Here is a 24,078-nt window from a genome sequence, read left to right as displayed (position 1 = left end):
ACCGCAGCGGGGGTCCAATGGGGCTGTTTATTGATGCTGTCCCCTTTCGTGTGGGCCACCGGAGTGCTCTTTTACAGGCCCGGCCCCGGTGTCTCGGGTTCGGGGCTGGCGTAAATAGTCCCACGAGCTGGGGGGAGGCGCACTCCTCACGCGCCGGTTTCAGGGATGTCCCCTCGTCGATTGGGCGCAGGCACACAGCGGCTTTTGGCCAGTTCGGGCCTCCGGACAGCTCCCAGCACTCCTTACTGCCCCGTGTCCGGTCCTCCTCCCCCTCCTTTGCCTCTGATCTGGCCGGTGCGCCAGGCGCCGGGGGGTCTCCACCACTTCTCAATCTCAGGGCCACGATCTCTGGTAGCCGCTTGCCCGACAGTATCGGGTGTAGGAATCAGGGCCCGGTCACTTCTCTCCGCAGACCAGGCCCGAAGCCGGGGGCTCATTTGCTGTGGCAGCCCGCCCGGCCGCCACCAGACGCCGCCGCGGCCCAGCCAAATCGCGTCCCTGCTGCCAGGAGCCCCGGTCACTCAGTCGCCGCTCCGGGGGTCTCCACAGGCGATTCGCCGCACCCGGCCTCCACGTGCGGTTCGATTCACCTGCCGCACAGGGCCCCGGGGCGCAGAGATCTCCTCGGGCGCCGGGCTCACTTAGCCGCCATTACTCCACTTCGCGCCGATGAAGGCCTCAGCCGGACCACCTCCTCACCCACTGGCGGCGTCGCTCAGATCGGCGAAGAGATAGCACCGGGATAGGTGCTGCCCCTCTGGTTTTGGTGTCCGTGAGTTTTTAGGGTTATTACCCGCTAATGAAGGGGCGATCTGCGGTTTAGGGCCGGAGAGCCTTGTAGAACACGTCCAGTCAGGCCGCCATCTTAGCCACGCCCCCCGTCGGTGCTTCACTTTTGATTAATCTAAGACTGGGTTTCTCTACCCCTAATAAGCTCTGCTCCCCATCCCCCCAATCCTTCCTATCTTCTCCCCTCCACCTGACTTTATTCCTCACCCATCAGGAAAAAATATTAGCATGCGGTTCACCCTCTCCACGAAACTCTAGTCGTTCACCAAATCTACTGCCTTGGATTGCACTTCAGAAAGAATTATCAGCACCCACCTTTTCTAGATTACAAATCACTCATTGCCCTTGTAATATGGAAACTAGAGAACTGGAAGTCTAGTAGTGCGACTCTCCCAGTTTTCCTTCCTGCTTAACCAGGTAATCATTGTTGCTAATAAGATTGACTTCACTGCCTCCACAAATAAATGTATATACATCTCCATTTCTAGACCGCCAGCCACTTGGCGTTCAGCTAAATTAGGTCCAATAAAAACTACTTACTTCTTTTCAATCCCTACTCTGGAAGGGGCCTTTTCCATGCAGCTTGCTCCCCTCCTCATGGCCTAAAATTGTTTAGCCTGAAATCTTGGGTTTCAGTTCATGACTGTGAGAAACTGGGTTACTGGTTGAGGTGGGTGGGGGGGTGAAACCCTACTCAAGCATCAACTGCAATCCTAGTCAGTGTGAGGCACAAGCAACCCCCCAAATAAACATGTGCTAAACTCTTTGGTGACTTGGCATAGAGCAACCAGTCTTAAATTGGAGGCAATGTGTAAAGTATGTATGCAGCACTTGAAACAGTAATAAAGTTTAAACACAACCCAAGAAAAATCACACACCAATTCAGAAACATACATCAAAATGTAATGAATAATCAAGGCCAAAATAAGAAAAATCCAATCAGTAGTACCGGGCACATGTAACTTTAAAGATTTAAATGAAAATAGTGCCAAAAATCCAAGTGCCGCTAAAGGGAATCTGTGCGAAACCGGGTGAAAGTCACAAGTTCAGGCCGAATGCGATGGAGCGTGGGTCAGATACAAGGACCAGGTCAGTCCCGCTGAAAAGTTACCTTCTTAGTCCACTGCAGAGTTCCATTCATGGTGCAGAGGGCCTCAAGGAGCAGCAAAGTGTCACAGACATTTATTGATGTAGTGCGAAGAGCATGCCTAGTGTTGTATTTATTTATTTATTTATTTGTATACTTATAGAGCGCAGCCTGTCACCCAAAGGGCATCCTGGCGCTTTGAACTTCGGCGGAACATCACTCACTGCTCAGACAATTTTCTGGAACAGTTGTTGCTGTAGCCTCGGCAATCCTATTGTCAATGTGAGTGGTCGGGCTGGAGCTTCGTGGTGCAGCTCCCCACGAGCAAGCAATGCTATAGCGCTAAGGGTCGAGTTGACACAACTTCATATTGATGCCAGTGTGACCGAACAGGCCCATTTGCAGCTGCGAAGAGCCCAACAACTTTCATTCAGCTCCACTGTGGCCACACCAAGGGTTCAGGAACTGAGGGGCACCACCGGGGGTCAGGGGCTAACTCCAGCTGGATCTGGGTGCCAGTTCAGGTGGTTGGAAGCCTTTTATGTCCTTGTGACTGAGTAAGAGGGAAGCTGAAAGGGATGTAGCGTCCGATGAGGTGCTTGGGGTGTTACACCACCCCACCTTCCCAAAATATGGTGAATAGTTGGGTACGGTGAAGTGTCTGTTGCATTTCACATGGGATTTTTACATGCACAATGACAAAAAACACCAACATTTTATCTCTCGTCTCTGTTTTGAAGGCCTTAAAAAAATGTTGATTAGTTTGAAAATTATTGTTTCAAGTACCCCTAACAATTGGCTCTCCTCTCTCTTTCCACTGCTCCTTATGCTCCCCTAATGCCCTGCTTCTCATATAATGCATTATAACAAGATATGCCAGAGTGATTAATGGGAAATGTGAAGCTCCCTCCTCCCCTCAATCTTACTGACCAACCTACACCCCTGCCAGCAGACTTACCCTTGGAGTCACTCGGAGTCCCCAGTTCATGTCCAAGCCCTCTGGCTCAGGCAGGAGGACAGCAGTCCAGCAGAGCAGCAATCCAGCATAGTGGCAATACTTTTAGTAACACAGCAGTCCTTCCTGGACTCTCCACAAGTGCAGAAGTGTACTGAAGAGTTGGTGTCTGAGGTCCAATATTTATACCAGTTGCCTCCTTTTGAGTGGGAGAAGCTTCTATAGGTTTCCCTGTGAAGTGCACAGGTTTCCGACTTCTCCTACCCTGGCTCTGAACTAACTACATGGGGGTATGCAGCCCTTTAAGTGGAGGCAGGACACAGCCTTTTCAAGTGCAAATAGGGTTGTGCCCATTCCACCCTCCCGTCCTGCCAGTGATGGTCTATCCAGACACACCTAAGCTCTTGATTCTGTGTAGCTGTTTAGGAGAGATAAACAAAGCCCAACTGTCAACTATTCCCAGCCATGTTTCCCAGGGCCCGGCTGCAGGCACTGGTAGGCTTAAGCAGAAAAAGCCAACTTTCTAAAAGTGCATTTTCAAAATTGTAATTGAAAACCTGACTTGACCATAAAAGAGGATTTTTCATTAGAATTACAGACACCAAACGTGTACTGCTTACCTGTTCCCATTTGGAAGCTACAGCTTGTTAACTGACTGTAATAAGGTAACTCCGATGTTATTCTATGGGAGAGGTGGCCTTGTAGTAGTGAAAAAGTAATTGACGCGTTTTCCCCCTACCAAGAAATGTAAAACCTAAAAGGTACACGTCCTACTTTTTAAATACATGGCACTCTGCCCTCTGGGATGTCCAGGGCCTACCCTAGGGGTGACATATATATTAAAAAGGAAGGTTTTGAAATGGCAGTTTAAAACTGCACACCCAGGCTGCAATAGTAGGCCTAAGACAGGTCTAAAGGCTACTCAAGTGGGAGGCACAATTAGGTCTGCCAGTCCAGTAGTAGCATTTAATTTACAGGTGCTGGGTACATGTAGTACTACTATACTAGGGACCTACAAGTAAATTAAATATGCCAATTCTGGATAGCTCAATCCTACCAGATTTTAAGGAGAGCACACAAGGACTTTAGCACTGGTTTGCAGCAGAGTCCTAAAGTAAGCCAAACAGGAGGGATGAAGGCAAAATGGTTGGAGGAAATTCACACCAAGGATGACCGGTCTAACATGTGCCTCCTTCCCCCAGCTGAAAGTGGGGAGAACTACCCAACCCTCGGGGAATTGTCATCACTAAGGTGGAAAAATCTGGAGACACCATCAGCTTTGATGTAGTCTGTTCCAGGGTGGTGTTCCAACATAAAGTTCATTCCCTGTAAGGAGATAGACCACCTCAACAGTTTTGGATTCTCATCCTTCATCTGCATTAGTCATCTGCAGGGTCTGTGGTCGGTCTGAACCCAGAAGTGAACATCAACGTCTGAAATGCCCAGACCACTGCAAAGGCTTCCCGTTCTCTCTCCACCTCTTTTCCATGGGAAGTAATCTCCAGCTAATGAAGGCTATAGGTTGATCAGGGTTGCTCAGCTGTGAGAGCATGGCCCCCATGCCATGCTCTGAGGTGTATATCTGCACAATGAATTATATTTACAATGATAAGTCCGGAGCATTGAGCATGGGTGCTGTGCACATGCCCTTCTTAGTGTCAAAAGCGTTCTGACATGCCTCTGTCCAGATCACCCGTCTGGGCTGCTTCTTAGAAGTCAGCTCTGTCAATGGAGCAACAATGGTGTCCACGGGCCCCTGCCCTATCTGGCACTTACTGGCCTTGATAGTCAGGCCTGCCGTCTGCAGAGCCTGAAGCACTTCCCTAAGGTGGTACAAATGATCCTCCCACTGGAGCTGAAGACCGCAATGTTGTCTAGGTAAGTGGCACTGGAGTTCTCCAACCGAGCCCTGACCTAGTTAACCAACCTCTGGAAAGTGGCAGTGGCGTTCAACCTGAAGGGCATTACTCAGTACTGGAAGTGCCCTTCTGGGGTAGAGAATGTGCAGTTTTTTTGGCCCCCGTTGGGATGGCATTCTGCCAGTACTCAAACGTTATATCAAACATGCCAAGGAACTTGGCATCTACCGACCAATCTTTGAGATCACCAGCTCGGAGAAGGGGTGTGCGTCAGTCTTGGTAATGGCACCTCCGTTCTGAGCGGATACCTGGCAGAGCAGCCTAGGAGACCAATGCCACTGGGCTAAACCAAGGACTGTTTGAGGGCTCTGTCCCCTAGTTCCAGCATTACGAATTCTGCCATCTTTATGCTGGCTCTCACCTTATCAGAGAGTCTGTACATTTTACTCTTCTCAAACACTGTCCCCAGTAACAAGATCATGGGTGCACCATGTAGTGAACCCTGGGGTAAGGGAGAAAAAAAATGCAAATTGCCCAAACAATTGGTGGCAGTCTCTCAGTTGCTCTAGGGTCAGGGTAGGGGAGAGGAGAGGCCGACCCATCCTGCTCCGCAAAAGACAGGAGGTCGAGGAGAGGTTTACTCTTCCCCTCCGCTCCGTCATCCATGACAAGGAACATGGTTACCTCGGACCTCTCTAAGCGGATTTTGAGGTGAATGACATGCAAAACCCTTTAACGGTTTCTGGAATTCTTGAGGTCCACCAGTTAGGTGACCTCACTCTTGCATTCCTTCACCTCATAGGAATTCGACCAGCAGTTTTATAAAGCTCTGGGCTCCAACACTAAAACTTTAGGTCCAGGCTGAAAGCCAATCAGCGTGGCCTTCTGGTCATACCTCGGTTTCACGATCTTCTGGCTGGCCTCTAGAGTCCATTTGGTCTCTAGAAGCCTTCATCTGGATACAGAGCTCCACCATTTAGCTGACCACATCCCGGGGGGTGGGGGGGCTTTCCTGGTTGCTTGTGCCCAATCTTCCTTCACCAGACTGAGATGCCCTCTCACAGGGTGTCTGTACAGAAGCCCAAAGTAGCTGAATCCAACAACTTTATTTTGTACCTCCCTGTAAGATAACCACAGACTTGGCAAGAAGACATCCCACTTCTGCCTCAAGGTCTCCGATAGGTCCATGCTCATGCCCTTTAGGGTCTTGTTGGACCTGTCAACAAGCTCAATAGTCTGGGGGTAGTAAGGTGTGGAGAACTTATAGATTACCCCAAACTCCTACCACATGGACTTCATGTATGCAGACATCAAGTTGGTACCATTGTCAGATACTACCTCTTCTGGGAGGCACCTGAGGGCCCAGGAATCTTCTAGACAGGTTCACTCATTATTTAGGAGTGGATCAGGTAATTAATAGCAACAAGGATGAAGTTAGGGGGCGTGGCTAGCCAACACCCAAGTTGGCCGCACTGGGATAGAGCTCCGGTCGGCCGCTGACTAATTCCTCGCTCGCATCCGTCACACTGATCCATTTGCCCGCAATCTCCGTGGCCACAGGGGCGCCTCAAGTCCCAGATCAATCCAATCCGCCACAGAGACAAATCGGACCCCGATTGCCAACGCTAGAGCCATTTGAAGTTGTCTGATGGGGGATGAACGCAGACCTGGCTGTGACGTCACACAGTCTTTCCTACTGGCAGCGAGCGCGTCAGATACCATCGGCCTTGGGAGGCGCCTGCTGAGACCGGACCCCGCAGCAGGTAGCTGCCGCCGCTGGATTGCACCTTCCAGGCTCGGAGACCTGTTTGAACTGCTTCAGAGTGCCGGTGAGTGACAAGGGCCCGGGTGCCTCGATCATTGCGCTCGGGACGAATACGACGTACCGGAATCCACAGCACTTACTGACCAGCTCCCAAACGAACTGTGGGCAGAGACCCTTACCGATGTGCACCCCGCCAGGCCTGAAGAACCGTATTGGGGCCCATGAGCGATACAGGACCGTCTGAGACGTTTTTTATCCCATCTTCTTCCCCCTCCCCCTCTCCCCTCCGTCTGCTGGCCTGATTCTGCTGGGGGGTCTTTTTGATGATGAAGAAGGAATTAGTTACTTACCTGTACACTATAGTTCTCCAGTATTATCTTTCATAGATTCACATGCTTGTATCTTCCCCGTCGTCATGGTGGGAGTCTCACGGTAACAGAATGACCAAGCAGTATCATGGAGAAGAAAACTGCATAGAAAATCCCCATAGGGGCTGTATTATTTGGTAACCAGACCATTTCTTTGTTTTGGTCCAAAAGCTAGCCAATCAGAATTGCTGCCCTGCCCTCACACTCCCCAGCAGCAGCTTCCTGCCTCAGATTTCCGTCCCCGAGTGAGAGACAAGGATAAATTCCGAGAACAAGATCTGCCTGAGAAACGGGGAGGCGGGCGGGCGCATGTGAATCTATGAAAGATAATACTGGAGAACTATAGTGTACAGGTAAGTAACTAATTCCTTCTCCAGTATTACATCTTTCATAGATTCACATGCTTGTATCAGAGTAGTAAGCAGTGCTCACCATATCCGTAGCGTTTCCAGGACAGAACCTAGAAGGAAGCTCTGCCGCAAAGCAATGACCTAATAATAGCTATGAAAAACATCAGCAATACTATAAATGCATGTAATTACACATCAAAGTACTGTATAGCAAAAAACAATATGCCATTAGGCCATACCTTACTGGAATAGACGCTTCAGAACAGCTTGACCCACTGCCGTGTCCTCCTTCCACGCAGTGTCCAGACAGTAGTGTTTTGTGAACGAGTGGACACTCTTCCACGTTGCTGCCCTGCAGATATCTGGCAGTGCCACTCCTGCGAACAAGGCCATCGAGGTTGCCATCTTCCTCGTTGAATGCGCCTGCACTTTAGAATGTAGCGGCTTCCCCGCTTTGTCATGACATTTCAGGATAGCTGAGGATATCCATCTAGCAATACTCAGTCTCGACAATGAAAGACCTTTTCTCTGCCCTTCAAATGCGATGAACAATTGCTTGGACTTACGGAACGGCTTTGTCCTCTCAATGTAGAACTTTAGGCATCTAGAAATGTCTAGAGAGTGTAAGGCTCTTTCTGCCTCCGATGAGGGCTTGCTGAAGAAAGTAGGTAGAATAATGGGTTCGTTCAGGTGAAAAGACGTCGCCACCTTGGGAATAAAGGTAGGATTAGTTCTCAATATAACCCTGTCCTGACGGAATTGTAAAAAGGGTTCCTCCACTGAGAATGCTTGTATCTCGCTAACCCTCCTTGCAGATGTTAAGGCAAGAAGGAGGGCTGTTTTCCAGGACAGGAACTGCAAGTCTGTCTTATGTATGGGCTCAAAGGGTGGCCTCATAAGCTGTGATAGCACTGTATTCAGGTGCCACGGTACAGGTGGTCGTTGGATAGGTGGAAAGACTCGAAAAAGTCCCTTGATAAATTCCTTTATTACTCTGGATGACCAGAGAGATGGTTCGTTCGGCTTTCGCCTGAATCTTGATATTGCTGCTAAGTGCACCTTGACTGAAGCATGCGAAAGGCCTGACTTTGATAGTAAGAGCAGGTAAGGCAGGATACCCTCAGGCTGAACCTCGAAAGGATGCAAGCTTTGCCTGTTGCACCAGTGGCAGAACCGGGTCCATTTTGCTGTATATGTTTTGTTCGTGGATACCGCTCTCGCTTGTGAGAGGATATGCCTGCACTCTTGCGAAATAGTTAGGTCCTGAAATTCACGCTCGTGAGGTTCCATGCGGACAACTTTAGAGAGCGTAGATCCGGATGCAGAATCTGGCCTTTCTCCATGGAGATGAGGTCTTGAAATGTCGGTAGCTGGATGTTGTCGCCCCTCGACAATTGAAGGAGGTCTGAAAACCACGCCTGCCTTGGCCAGGCTGGAGCAATCATTATGATCCGGCACGGTTCCAGTCTCATCTTGCGCAGGATGCGCGGAATCAACGGGAACGGAGGGAACGCGTATGCAAACCTTCCCGTCCAGTCCAAGAGGAATGCATTTCCCATGGATCCCTGTTGACGGTACCTTGACGCAAAGTGAGTGCACTTTGAATTGCTTTGAGTCGCGAACAAATCTAATGTGGGAGTGCCCCACCTGTGGAACAGAATGCAAACCTGAGTGTCGTGAAGTTCCCACTCGTGTGTCGCATTGGAAGTGCGGCTCAGGGCGTCCGCCCGAGTGTTGAGGACTCCCTGTATATGCTGGACTTGGATCGAGATTTCGTTGGATATGAGCCACTTCCAGATCCTTTGCGCCAGTGCTGACAGCTGTTTGGATCTCGTCCCGCCCTGTTTCAGCAGGTAGAACATGGACGTGGTGCTGTCTGTTTGAATCAGTACTGACGACTGACGTATTCTGGGAAGGAAAGCTTGAAGCCCTAGGAATACTGCCTTGAGCTCCAACATGTTGATGTGAAGCTGAGCTTCCCAATCTGACCAAAGGCCCTGAATCTCCAGCTCTTGAAGATGCGCGCCCCATCCTTTCAGTGAAGCGTCCGTCGTCATCATGAAGTCGTGATCCCGAGGAATGAAACTCAGTCCCTGGTTTAGGTTTTTTAGGATCTTCCACCATGACATGGCCACCTTCATACTGGTCGTGATGGTAATGCGATCCTCGAAGGTTCCGCTGGCCTGTACCCACTGCTCGTCGAGTTGTTCCTGCAAAGGTCTCATCCTTAGACGACAGTTTGGCACCAACGGGATGCAGGATGACATCATCCCCAACATGGACTTGTAAATCCTCACGGAAGTGGACTTTTTTGCTTGTAGAGAAGTCGTCAGTCCTCTGATCTTTCTGATCCGATCTTTGGAAGGATAGGCTTTTCCCTCTTTGGTGCATATCCATGCCCCTAAGAATTGTATGCCCTGGGCCGGAGTCAGCGAGGACTTCTCCAGGTTGGTTCTCAGGCCTAGACGCTGAAACAACCGGACGCAGTTCTGTAGAGCTTCTGCTGCGTCCCTGAAAGATGGACCTGTCACCAGCCAGTCGTCCAGGTATGGGTAGATGTAATGGCCTTGTAGCCTTAAGTGGGCCGCCACCGGGGCCATGCATTTGGTGAACACCCTCGGGGCTGATTTGAGTCCGAACGGCAGGACCTTGAACTGGAAGTGGCGACTCTCCACAGCAAACCTCAAATACTTCCTGTGCTTCCGATGGATGGGAATATGGAAGTACGCATCCATGAGATCCAAGGACGCTAAGTAGTCTTTGCCCTTTAACATGAGCAAGATCTCCTGCAACGACAACATTCTGAAGGGTATCTTTTTTATGTAATGATTGAGATCCCTCAGGTCCAATACCTGTCTCCATTTCTGGGCCTGTTTCTTTTTGATGAGGAAGAAATGTGAATAGAAGCCTCTCCCTCTGAGATGCTGAGGTACTTCCTCTATGGCTCCCTTTTGTAGGAGCGAGAGAACTTCCATCTGCATTTCTTTGCGATGATGGTTGGGCTTGAGCACTGGAGGGTGGTCCGGTGGTATTTCCACAAATTCCAGTGTGTGGCCCCTGCTGATGACGTCCAGGACCCATCTGTCCGATGTTATGGACATCCAGTTGGCGTAGTATTGAGACAGATAGTGGTCGTTGTCCGGGATCCGTATTGTGGGGAGCGCCTGCCTGAAATCATTGACGTCTATTAGACTGCTGATTTTTCCCCCTGGCGTTGGATTTACCTCTGGACTGTTGTTGGTAAGAGGAGTTGGAGGACCTGTACTGGTTGTTGGAGTTAAACTGACGATATCCCTGCTGACTGTACGGCTGATATCGGTTAGACTGAAAAGTGGACCGTTGGTTAAACTGTCCTCTTGCGCCCCTCTTCCGAAAGGACTGAAACCTTCCCTGCTGGAGAGATCCCAGCGCTCTAGCCGTATCAGTGTCTGACTTTATGCCTTGCAAAGCCTCATCGATATGTTTCCCAAATAGGTTCTCACCATCGAAGGGCATATCGACAATCTTCGCCTGCACTTCTGGTCGAAAAGAGGTCGCCTTTAGCCAGCCTTGTCTGCGAAGCGAGACCGCCCCTGCCATTTGCCTGAAGCCTAGGGACGAAACATCCATGGCGATGTCGATAGACTCAGCTGCTGATTTTGCTCCTTCCTTGAGAAGGGCTGCCGCTTCTTCCTTTCGATCATCTGGAAGCGCCGATAAGATGGGGGCCAGATCTGACCATATCTGCCTGTTGTAGCGGCCTAGCAGAGCCATCGCATTCGCCGCTTTAATGGTAGAGGCTGCCATGACCGCAAACCTCTTACCCGCTCCATCCATTCTCCTCCCTTCCTTGTCCGGTGGCACAAGTGACGTAGCCACCGGGTTTTTTGAGTTTCTTTGCGCCGCCTGTGTCACCACCGATTCCGGCCTGGGATGACCAATGAGGCAGGCTGCCGTAGATTCTGGAGCTCTGTATTTCTTTTCAATTCGCGGAACTGAAACCGCTATGGAGGCTGGTGTTTTTAGAATCCTGAGGCCTTCCTCCCATAAATGCGGGATAATAGGTATTGAACGGAGTGACTTCTTGTTATCGTCCTTGAAATCGTACAAGAAACAATCCGTTTCCTGTACGTCCACCTCCAGACTGAATCTCTTGGCCGCCCTTTCCATAATATCGTGGAAGCCTCCGATGTCCTGAGGAGGGGAGGTAGATTTGAGTGGTTCAGGCGATGCAGCTGAAGGCAAAACGTACTCGTCCCATTCCTTGCCCGAGGCATCATGGACTAGCTCCCCCTCTTCGGGCTCTTCATCTTCCTCAGAGTCCGTCAGGTCATCCCTAATGGTAACCACCTGCGGAGATTGAACTCCCTGATTTTGCGGGGCAGGTGCCTGCTTAGGCGTCTGCATGGGAGGCGTGAGCGTAGCTGGCTGCGATGAGTTCGCCTCCGGGAAGCGACGATAGTAGTCGTTCAGCATCAGTCTAAGGTCAGACACAAGGGTGAGAGGTATGGAAACTGTCTCCTGACGTTCCTCCTCCCGTGAGTCCTCTTGCTGCTCTTCTTCGTCTTCATAGGCACCAGATTCCTGGAATGATTCATATCTGGCAGATTGTGGCCTGTCCTTGAAGGAAAAGGTTTCCTCCTCATCCGTATCCTGACTTTTTATTTGAAGCTGCGAGGGGCTGTAGGCAGCACCTGAGGACTCCTCTCCCTCCGAATCCTGCTCCAACAGCGATGATGGCGGCAATGGAGAGATCTTTGTCCAAGAGGTGAATTCCGCGGATTTACTAATGGTAGCCGCACCTCTTGTCGACTGAAAAGATCGTATGGAGATCATGGTCTTTGATTGAGGAGAACTGTAAGTTTTAGCCGTCGAAAGTAAGATTTTCGTCGCCGGAACCACCGTCGGCGGGATCATCGTCGACGGGACCATCGTCGACGGGACCTCCGTCGACGGGACCATCGTCGACGGGACCTTCGTCGACGAGACCTTCGTCGACGGGATTGTCGTCGACGGAACCTTCGTCGACGGGCCTTTCGTCGACGGGACCTTCGTCGACGGGACCTTCGTCGACGGGACCTTCGTCGACGGGACCTTCGTCGACGGGACCTTCGTCGACGGGACCCCCGTCGACATTCGGGGCATCGAACCTGTCGTCGACGAAGTCGTCGTTGTCGTCATCGTCGACGGGCCTGACAGAGACATCCTACTCATCGATGTCGTTGCCGTAGACGTCGTGGTCGTCGACGCAGCCTTAGATGAAGCTGAAGATGACTGAATCAAAGGTTTCACCACAGACTTATGAGCAGAAACCATCGAACTGGTAGAAGGTGCAGATCCAGGACCTTTAAGACTTGACTGCTTCCCCAGAGGAGTAATAGGAAGAGATGATGCCAATTTTTCTTCAGATTTACCCCTTTTAGGCTCCACTTTCTCCACAGAAACAGAGGCCTTTCTTTTCTTAGGAGTGGGGTGAGAAGATTCTTCCTCAGAATCTGTGCCTGGAGTGGCCTTCTTCTTCTGAAGCCACAACAGCAATCTTGCCTCCCTGTCACGCTTAGTTTTGTCAGAAAATTTTCTACAAAGCTTACAGGACTTCACCAGGTGTTTAGGGTAGAGGCAATAAAGGCAGTCCTCATGTGGGTCCTCAGAGAAGAGTCTGGCCTTCCCACAGGATCTGCATGGCCTGAACAGCCTCTTCTTAGAGCTTTCAGCCATCTTAAGCAAAAAGAATATACACAATACCTCAAGGTAGAAGGCTGTAAACGGATTCCCAAAGGGTCAAAAGTTCACACAGGAAACAGAAGAAAACTGAGCAGAGCTCAGGGAGACTCCTTTCTCACACGAAGGCGGTTGGAAATCTGAGGCAGGAAGCTGCTGCTGGGGAGTGTGAGGGCAGGGCAGCAATTCTGATTGGCTAGCTTTTGGACCAAAACAAAGAAATGGTCTGGTTACCAAATAATACAGCCCCTATGGGGATTTTCTATGCAGTTTTCTTCTCCATGATACTGCTTGGTCATTCTGTTACCGTGAGACTCCCACCATGACGACGGGGAAGATACAAGCATGTGAATCTATGAAAGATGTAATACTGGAGAAGGTGGACGCCTCCCGATCTATTTTGCGGGCCGGAGCTGTGGCACCATCAAGCCCTTGAGGAACACCTTCAATGCCTGGGCTGCGCCTACCTGAGATTCAGTGGCTGCCATTTTGAGCCACGCACGACCCTTGACCGAAGGAGCACGGGCCCAACAGATCAGCCCTAGCCTGTCCACTGCCTTGTTCGCCCGCCTCCTGATTCCCCCTCTGACCCGACATTTTCCGATCGGAGAGGAGGAACGAGACACAATGGCCACAGCAAAGGGGCGCAAACCACCCATTCTACACAGACTGCCAAAGTTTGCCCACTCCAAACCTGAAGAAACTGAAGAGAAGCAGGTTGATGCAGAGGCAAAACAACAATCTGATGAGGGGGGCCCGACGTTGGCGGACATAATGGAAGTGGTCCAGATGGTCCGCACTGCACTGGAACTTAAAATTGAAACAGTCTCTATTGATATCAACCTAATCCGTGCTGATCTGAAGTACATGGGGGAACGAGTCAAGGCAAACGAAGGCTCCATCACCACATTTACAGCCTCCACAACGTGGCTGGATTCGGTGGTCAAGCAACTGCAGGCCCATGCAATTGATCTTAAAGCCAGACTTGAAGATTACGAAGGACGCACAAGAAGAAACAACGTGCGTATCCTGGGGGTTCACGAACGGGTGGAGGTGCAGGTCACTGACCTGTTCGATGAGGAATTGATCCAAAATCATCTGCAACCTCGGTCCCTCTCCAAATACTTCTCTGTTGAACGCACCCACAGAGTGCCTGGAGGCCCTCCGAAGCCGGGGGCTCACCTCATCCCATTCTGGCACGGATCATCAATTTTTGTGACCGAGCTATTATCCTCCAGGCCGCGAGGTGCTCTCAGGGGACACAATCTGAAATATGCCATGCTCTTCCCTGCAAAGTTACGTGTGCTATCGAACGGCAAGTCGCTCTTCTTCCAGTCCCCGGAGGAGGCCTGGGACTGGCTGGAGGGGTGGCGTTCTTCCACAGACCAGAACAGCGTTTTCCGGGATCACCCCCACGAATCCGAACGTCCGAGGAAAGATTGGCTGAGCTCATGCGGTACAGATATTGATAGACTCAACACAAACTGGGATTCACTCCTTGTGTTTGGTGACTTGCTACGATAATGACTGTGATTCTCCTGGTCACACTACTTGGTTGTGGTGGATGAGGACCATTTGATAACCGAATATTGGTCAACACATTCGTGTTCTCCCATAAATAAACATTCCAAGAAGGTTTTATTGAGGACTGGGGTTTTTTTGGGGGAGGGGTATGGGGGACATATTGCCAGGAGCGAATGGAGTTACAGACTTCCGACTTGGGGCTACGAGACTCTCTAAGCTCTATTTCAGGCAACTATGATGCTTCTTTGGGGGGGAAGAGGGTCGTATCTTGGGATACGTTGGTTGAGTAGTGTTCCCATCTAATCGGTTTTCGTTATGGGTATCCAAGCGCTCTGCAAATTGGGGTGATGGGCAGTTCTGAGTAGACGTTGGAGGGAGGCAGGGTGGGGGGGGGGGTTTCCAGGGTGTTTTATTAAGGTTTTTTTTTTCCATTTTTTGAGCAATCTGTCGATGATGATCACGCACACCTGGAAGGTGGTTATTGACACGCATATTGACGTCATATTTCTGTTATGTATTCCATTGTGCACTATTATTTCCTGGGCCTGGTGGGAGATGGGGCTCCTGTTCTCCGATCCTAATGAGTGACTCTCCTATAGTCTCTACCTCTTTGGGCCGACTCAAAATAATCACCTGGAATGTGAATGGATTAGGCGACCGGTATAAAAGAGGGCTAGTCTTGCAATATCTGAAACGTCACTCCCCTGACCTCGTACTTCTTCAAGAAACACATATCCCCGGCACTACATACAATGCATTGAACCACTGGGGCTACAAACTACTTGCTCACGCTGGTTACACTAGGGGATCCAGAGGGGTAGGGATCCTTGCACGCACCTCCCTTCCCTTTCAGATTAAGACAATTACACACGATCCATCTGGGCATTTTGTCACGGTATCCGGACGTTGGGAAGGCCGCTCTCTCAACGTGACTATTTTACATACCCCCCAAACTCCACTCCTCCACCCTGACCGATTTAGGCCCTCATATGTTGGACTTACCAGAGAGAGACATCTTACTGGGGGAGACTGTAACGCCGCCCTGGTTGGGGACCTGAATCGTTTATTGCCCGACAAACTGAACCACAGTGGAAACTCCCGTCAGACTTTTCAGTGGCCCTGGGACTAGTTGAAGCGTGGCGCACACTCCACCCCTCAGATTGGCAATATACCTTTCTTTCCGGGGTCCATGGGAGTATGTCACGTATTTATTATCTCTTCAGCCAAGCCTCACAACTTTCTATGTTTATTGACATATCCGACCACTCCCAGATCCTGGCTCATTTCAGTGGTGTTCCTTCCCGCTCTCGTCGAGATGGCCCTCAACCCATGGTATCTCCGAATCCCGGAGATACAAGACAAACTGATAAAGGCTGCGTCAGATTATTTTGCAGAAAATGAGGGCTCCGTCAACTCGGCTGTAACGTTATGGGAGGCATATAAGATGATCCGGAGGTGTGGGGTGGCAGCGGTGACAGGCAGTCAAAAAGAGAAATGTAAGTGATTAGAGGATATAGAACTAGAGGCGACTGATCTCTGAGGTGACTGATCTCTAACGCGACCTCATCGCGTCCGCCTTCCCAGACACTTCCCACAGGCTTGCAGAGGGAATATCACGATATAGCCAGAGAGGCGGCCAAGGCGCATTACCGCTCCACTTAATATCGGGTCTACGAAATAGGAGACAAGGCCAGTAAATTGTTGGCGTGGTTGGATAAGCGAGAATCTGCCTATAGGTGGGTGGCTGACATTGTGACCCCTTGCGGAGAAAGGCGTAGCGACCGGGATGGAATTGCAGAAATTTTCGCTAATCATGTGGAGTGTCTCTATGTCCCTACGTCCACTTCCACGCAGGAAGAAGCCGCTGACCTTATTTCTACCCTCCTCCTGCCAAGGTTAGACGCTCCACTTGATCCTGAGGAGGTATCTAAGGCTATTGGGGCACTGCACTCTGGGAAGGCCATGGGTCCTAGTGGCCTTCCAATTGAGCTCTAAAAAACGGTCTCATCAGTTCTGGCTCCATACCTAGTACGAATGTATGATGAAAGTGCAGAACATTGGAGTTTCCCCGAGACACAGCGCTTGGCTAACATTCCGGTCAAACACAAACAAAGGAAACCCCTAGACCAATGCGGTTCCTATCGACTGATTTCCCTACTCGACTCAGAGATCAAAATCCCAGCTAAACTTCTGGCCTTCGCCACATCTCCATAAATTAATACACCTGGACCAATGCGTTTTTATGCCGACTAAAAACACAGCGTTGAACCCCCTTCGGAGTACTGGGCATGGCCTCCACCATACAAGAAGACGCAATAATCGTATCCTTAGACGCTAAAATGGCGTTCAACATGATGAAATGGCCTTTCTTATTCACCTCTGAAGAGATGCAGCTTTAGTCCACGTTTTATGGGCTAGGTGCGTTTATTATATGCCAAGCCTTTGGCCCGCGTTTCGGTCAACGGTAGCAGATCGGCAATTTTTGAGCTAGGAAAGGGCATGAGACAGGGCTGCCCCCTGTCACCGCTGCTATTCACTCTGGCTCTGGAGCCCTTGGCGGTGTGGATTAGAGGTGACCCATCTATCCGTGGACTGAATTGGGCCCCGGATTGGTCGGATAGAATATCCCTCTATGCCGATGATATTCTTTTTATATTTGGCCAAACCAAGCTTTTCGCGCAATGCAGTGCTCCATATTCTCACACTTTTTCGGAAATACTCGGGCTACACCATCAACTGGGACAAGTCATTGATCTATGTCCTTAGTGGAGATCCCCCATGGCTTCCTCCAGGTTGCATGGGTAGCATAGTCACTGATGGCTTTACTACCTGGGTATCTATGCCACAAGAAACTCAGATGTCTTTCACAAGAACCCCTCCCCCCCCCCCCGCATCACCTACTGCTGACGTACAACATTGGAGGGCGCTGCTCCTTACCCTACTTGGTAAGGCCGCCCTCTTCAAAATGATTCAGAAAAGGGGGTGGTGATGAACAGAGTGTCTGAATTAAGCAGACCACTCTTACCCAGTCCAAAGATCAGGGCTTGATCCATCACCGTTATTTATCTCACTGCACCATCCCAGCTCAGAACCTGGCTATATGCAAATCAGTCTGTCCCTGGCACAGTGCATCATGGGAACAGGGCAGACTAAACTACCCAGCCAATTCTTCACCAGAAAGGAGACAAGCTACCGGGGACCGGTTTCTGGCATTTCAGCCGTCTTCGGCCCGGCTTGCTTGAATCCTGATGGTGCAGTGAGAAAGGGACTCATGTCTGAGTATACCCTGCCACACCTATAGTGGCCAAAAACGATTCAGAAAATGGGGTGGTGATGAACAGAGTGTCTGAATTAAGCAGACCACTCTTACCCAGTCCAAAGATCAGGGCTTGGTCCATCACCGTTATTTATCTCACTGCACCATCCCAGCTCAGAACCTGGCTATATGCAAATCAGTCTGTCCCTGGCCCAGTGCATCATGGGAACAGGGCAGACTAAACTACCAAGCCAATTCTTCACCAGACAGGTGGGACAGGAACAGACTAATTTGCATAGTTTAATAGTTGTGACTTAATTTCTAGTGAGGCATAACTTATTCTTATTTGTATTTAAAAAAAGTTTTTTCAAGCAATCACAATGTGCTTTAGTTTAGTTCAATGTAGGAATATGTGTGATTTGGCCTAAATAATTGAAAACCGCGAAATATTTGAATTTATAATTATTTCTTTATCGGTTACACTATATGCTTGTTTTGATTTCTACGCACATGTTCTTTGTCTAAGTTTGTCTCCTGAGGGCACTCTTCTCAGCTTGTACTTTGCAGTAGCACATCCTCTCTATATAACGATCACCTGAGGACTGAAGACAAAATGGTGGCAGGAGATTTTATATGTGCAGGGATGTGTAATAGTTTTTTTTATATATTTGGAAAATGGGATTTACAATGTATATTTTAAACATGATCGATCTGTAATTAAAACAATTCTTAAGTGATTTTAAAAATGTGTTCTTAGAACTCCTTATGTGTCATACAGTTATCATGATCTTTGTAGAGGAGGAAAGTAGAATTGTTCTTTTTTTAAAAAGGACTATTAAAGTTCTAGTCATTTGTTTGCATGTTTTTTTTTTTTTAAATGTTGGTAAAAATATGGGTGTCATGTCTATAGCTGTAAAAACTGCACTTTAAACACGATACACTTGATACCCACGCAAAAACAACAGTTGGACAGAATGCAGAACAATGTCATACATTCACCCCAGTACAGAGATCTGGGCCTAAATCCATCGTTTTTTTGCTCACCATGCCATTCCAGTTTGAACCCAGCCATATGCAAACCAGCCTTGAACCTGTGCCCCATGGGAACAGACCAGCCCGAACTCCCAAGCTAGGTCCTCCCTTGACTGGAAACAAGCATCCTAGGACCGGTTTCAGGCTTTCAGCCCTCATCAGCCAGGATAGCTTGTTTCAAGTGGCATGGAGAGCACAGGACTCACGTCTGAGCATACCCGTCCCACTCTGGGTGACAAATGCAAAAACAACAGTTGATGGACAGAATGCAGAACAAGGTAATACATTCACCCCAGTACAGAGATCCGGGCCAAAATCCATTGTTTCCCATTGGGCGCAAGGTCAAGACTGATTTGCATATGGCTGGGTCCAAACTGGAATGGCATGGTGAGCATAAAAACTATGGATCTAGGCCAAGATCTCTGTACTGGGGTGAATGTATGACATTGTTCTGCATTTTGTCCCTCAATTGTTTTTTTTTGCACTGGGTACAAGAGGGAGCAGGCCTTCAGGTCCTATCAGGTCAGACAGCAGGTCCAGCCCTCTTCTAATCTTCCACAGGCCCAAGCAGTGTTCTACAGTGTGGGCCTGGAGATGCCATATTAATGCCTGGTAGTAGATAGTGGGTGGGAATGACTCTTGGGCACGTCCTAAACAATGAGGTAAATGTTACCAGGGTCAGTGCAACCCACTTTGACAATATTCAAGATGGCGAAAATCTTCTGCTACATAAAATGTGGGCTTTGAGTGATGGGGGTGTGAGGAGTGTACTATGGAAATCCTAGTGCCCTCACACATCGAAAACTAAAATCCAGTTTGAGGCTTCCACTGTACTCGCAATAAACCCTGAGCCAGAAGTCTGGTAGGAAAAATGCATAATCCTTCAGTAACCAGGATGTTGATCCACAAGAATTGTCTTAGCATCCTCTTTTGTCCCCTTTCAAGTTGGCCCCAAATCTTGTATGTGACCCCAGCAGACCTGTAAAGTAAGATTTAACACTGTAGAGTAAAAAATTATGGCCAAAGGCCAAATCCTGCATATTCAGAGTCGTTGTCTCTGCCCATTCAGGGCACTCTATAGTTTGCTCTTGGGAGGCATTTCACTCCTATTCACAACTAATTGCTGTCTGGGAGTGACTTGAGAGCCAATGCAAATTAGCCTAAAAAACTTCAGCCAGAGAAACGGTAACTTTCTAAAAGTTACTTTTCCTGAATATTCATATAACAAATTTGATTTCAACACTGAATTGGATTTCAAATAACTATTAAAATTGGCTAATTATTTTTTCTAGCTATTCCCATACACAAAACACAGTGATAGAATTGTAATCTTTACTCTGGAGCAGCGAAGCCAGATAGTAAGAATACCTTTTGGGTGAAGGGCACTGTAAAGACATGTTACCATTACATTTTACATGACCTAACTTCAATACCATGCACCCTGCTTTGTGGGCTAGAGTTTCGACCCATGGGGTGATTTATCAATATTTAAAAGGTCCAAAAGTTAGCTTACAGCCTACACTGCTACAATGGTAGGCTGTAAGCTAAGTTTGCATTACCGTTGCAGTGCATGGCACAATAGGTGCTGCAGTGCACTAGTGCTATTTAATTTCCAGGCGCTGGGTATATTTTGTACCAAATATTAGAGACTTCTAGGCAAATTAAATATACCAATTTGGTTTATGCCAATTTGATCATGTTAAAAGGGGAAACAAAGGCACTTGAGTACTGGTTAGCACATGTAAAGTAAACATTTTAAAACCAGCAAAAATGTATGGTTCAGCAAAAGGCGAAAAATATGGGGTGACCACGCAGATTTTTATTAAATCTTGAAAATATGATTCTCGCGTCTTACGGCTCTTGAGTGGTCTGATTCATGATGAAAGCGGGTTTAGAGGGTTCGACGGTTTAGTCCAACAGGTTTTTTGCCACAGGTTGGTTTAGTCCTTGGTGCGAGAGCGTCAAAAAAAAAATTTCCAGACCATGTTCTTGAAAGAAATCCATAAATGTCTTCATTAAAGGCAAAACAACTGTTAGAAATCAACAAGAGACCTGATCTGTCTCTACTGGAACCATGTCCATATTGGGTGACCTGTTACTTACATTGTTACCTTGGTTGCAGGGAAGCTGATGACTGTCTCCTTGGCTGTCCGTTATCAGCATGCCTTTGCTTCGCTAATGCCCACAGCTGAAAGGAAAATTAAAAACGCACACACAGATATATTCCCCTGGACACGTTGGTTGGATGGGATATCCTAATGACTTTCTACAATTGTAAAGTCATTGCGGAAATACAGAGAGAGAGTTATATTTCCAAAGGCTTAAAAAGAGGAAATAGTTACCTTCAGGACAGAGTCCTCCTCAAAAGAATAAAAGTCAAAACTAAAGCAGAAAGCTCTCAACTGGAAAGATAAGTCATAAAATATATCATCTGAGAAGAACGGGCTATGATTGTAAATTTTACAGGGTTAAGATTTTTCTGATGGAAGTGGAGAAAAAAAAAATGGACGTGGCACTGGTTGATCCTACAGTTCTAAAAAAATTATAAAGTAATCTGAAGTCACAACATTGTAAACCGGGATCACTGATCTGATTTTTTCCTATTCCCAAAGAGGGTGAGGGGACAGTAACGCTCCCAATGTATTCTCCATCATTATATCACATGGAATCAAAGGGGTGAAAGCCACTATCATCTCCATACTCTTGCACAAGAATGTGCACTAATGGAACCGGTGATACCTGGTCTGTACACTTTATAGAAAGCAATTTAATCAACTGTGCAGACACAGACAATTGAGAAGATAATTAGCAGACCATCAGACAACTGAAAAAAAATGCTAGTTTTATTTAGCACAATCAAATTGACAGAATCTGGGATATGCCCTACACCTGGTATAGTCCAATCACACGTGATAATAGACTCCAATAAAAACCACACAGAAAGAAGTTCAATCATGTTCCTTTCTTCTGTTTCTTCTTTTCATTCTCTTCCTTCTCTTTTTCGATTTCAGCAACATACTTCTCAATTTCTTCAGGGTTTAAAATCTAGTGAAGAAAAGTGGCACCCCGTCAAAAGTAGGATTTGCAAGAAATATACAGAATTAGTCCTTTTCCACAATCAAAATACAGGCTTACATCAATATCTAATAAACATTCATGTACAATTTGTAAAAGTCGAAATTCATGCAGCTCTTCATGATAAAAAGGATATAACAAAAGAAGAGAATCTTTGATAGTGTTGGTAAACAGATTTTTGAATCTGAATGAGGAGTTATTGTTGATAAGCTTGGTTTATTTCCTTAAGATAAATATATAAGTTGGCTTGGTGTAAGTATTTTTTAGTGGAAACATTTCCCAAAAGAAGCCGTTTGGCTTCTCCGAGAGTTGAAGTTGTTAATTAAATCATGTGTTAATATAACTCATTTTGTACCCATCAGGTCTGGGCATTTTACCATTGCTCATGTCCTGGACAGCTAATTGAATTATTTGTAATCTCAACTTGTCTGTAATAACTGCTAGGCAAATTAATATTACCTAAATACTGCAATTATTTATATAGCAAAAAACAAGATATTTATAGAACAGTGCAGTATTTATAAAAAACAGTCCTGCATCTGGGATTTTCACAAATTAACTTGCATGCACAGCTCCTCCTTACTGACCCAAAAGGGAGTCGCAGTCTTTTCATCTATAGTGGAAGACTAACACTTAACAACCTTTTGCAATATTTACACATTCGATGCTTCACACTATATTATATATTGGATGGTAGCCTGCTACACGTGCAAAAAAAAACCTGGCTCCTTATTACAGGAGGCTTGTGAAATCTCTAGTAACCTGTAATAAAGAAAGGACATAGCTGCTCAACTCTAATAATTGATTACAGTTAACTTCTGATGTTAAAATGCCTGTCAGCAGCCACAGTGAACAGCGGGTAACCGAGCATAATTAAAGTTGCAGTTTAAACAAGGAAAACTGGCTTTATTTTCTTCAGATGAGTTTTTCAAAAACGAAAAAAGTGATTAGCATAACGGAGATTTTATGGCAATATGGCAATTTGTTTCCACGCAATAGGTTATGATCTGCATGTTCTCAACAATCTGAGCCTCAGCATTTGGTAACCTGCATTACATTAAACGTATACCAATATCTTTTTCAAAAATTACAACATTTTTTTGGGTGTGTTTAATTTCACAACACAAATAGTTTTTTCTTCAGATCTGGAATACATGTGAAACAGACAAGCCATTAAGGATTTAACTGGTTTTTGGGAAGGGTGATGGTGTGACCCATGTATTTAAAAGAATAAAATGACTTATGCCTTACATTAAAAGGTTTTGCAAGTCTCTTCTGAGCTCCATGGTGCTATAAAGGCTCTACCTTCAGTCTTGTTCCTCTATGTGGTCATGGAACCCCTTTGGTGACTTGCAGTATTCTTATAAACTACATTTAGTTAGAGGTCATATTTTAACCTGATAATTAGAATGCATTTGCTTAACATGTTGCTACTGTTGCTTCAGGTTGGCTTAATGCCTATTAAATCTAAGATTGATCTTGATATAGCCTGTGAACGTTTTAACTCCTGGATCCATTAATATTGCACATTTGCAGTGTTGTGTCTTACATTGATCTTAATGCACAGTTGAAACCAAAACTTATATACATCTTTTAAAACATCCCATGCAGCAAAGATATCAATTAAGCCTCTATTCACTTCTAAAACATATTTTTCTTTTATTTGAACTGCGGAAGGAAAAGTTACATAATGTAACTCTAGTAACTCTAGTTCTCCATCATGGTACAGCTTTAAATTCATAAACACTGGAATTTCTGTGCAAGTGTGCAGGATTCTAAATACGGTTTTAGAGAAAAAAAATCCTCAAAAAATTCACAAATAGAAGAATGACTTTCTAAACTTGTTTTTATTAATAATAAAACATTTTGCAACATTGAATATGTATCACTGAAAAGTACTCAAAGCTTTGCTGTCCCCAAGGCGCACAGCAGTGTTGGTAAGACCAATTATTTTGAACAGAAGTTCCAAATAAAAAATCCAATTAATCAGAGCCCAACTACTATCCTACTTAAAGAGAGGGGAGACAAAGATGTTTATGGATTCTGAGAGGATACCTATGATGCTGGACTATAAAGCCAAACCTTTTTTTCTTTTTCTGAAAAATCATGGGATCCACTTTGATATTTATAAACACCAGAATAGAATAGCAAGGTAATCCCTTTACTTAGCAGTTGGGAAAACCAAAAGAAAGGAAAAATGAGAATCCTACTTCGCAACAAGTTGTACAGGGAGGCTTGACTAATTGATGTGCTTATTGCAGAGTTGGAGACAATGTAACAATGCTGGACTGAGGCATGGACAAACCTTCAAGTGGATT

The 24,078-nt window shown here is 47.1% G+C and overlaps 1 protein-coding gene across 1 annotated transcript in view; it reads right to left on the bottom strand.

The window, feature by feature from the left end:
• Positions 1-21,510: 21,510 nt before the first annotated feature.
• The window catches only part of PSMA7 (proteasome 20S subunit alpha 7), a 60,447-nt gene continuing 57,879 nt past the window's right edge, over positions 21,511-24,078 (bottom strand). Inside the window, exon 7 of the mRNA XM_086932866.1 lies at positions 21,511-21,730. Within this exon, the coding sequence (XP_086788992.1) occupies positions 21,638-21,730 (93 nt within the window). The 3' untranslated portion in view covers positions 21,511-21,637. The remainder of the gene's footprint in view (positions 21,731-24,078) is intronic.

The sequence above is a fragment of the Lissotriton vulgaris genome, chromosome 7, assembly GCF_964263255.1.
Source record: "Lissotriton vulgaris chromosome 7, aLisVul1.2, whole genome shotgun sequence".
NCBI classification, from domain to species: domain Eukaryota; kingdom Metazoa; phylum Chordata; class Amphibia; order Caudata; family Salamandridae; genus Lissotriton; species Lissotriton vulgaris.
Note: the sequence above shows the minus strand (reverse complement) of the source record. Positions and strands in the feature narration are given on the sequence as shown.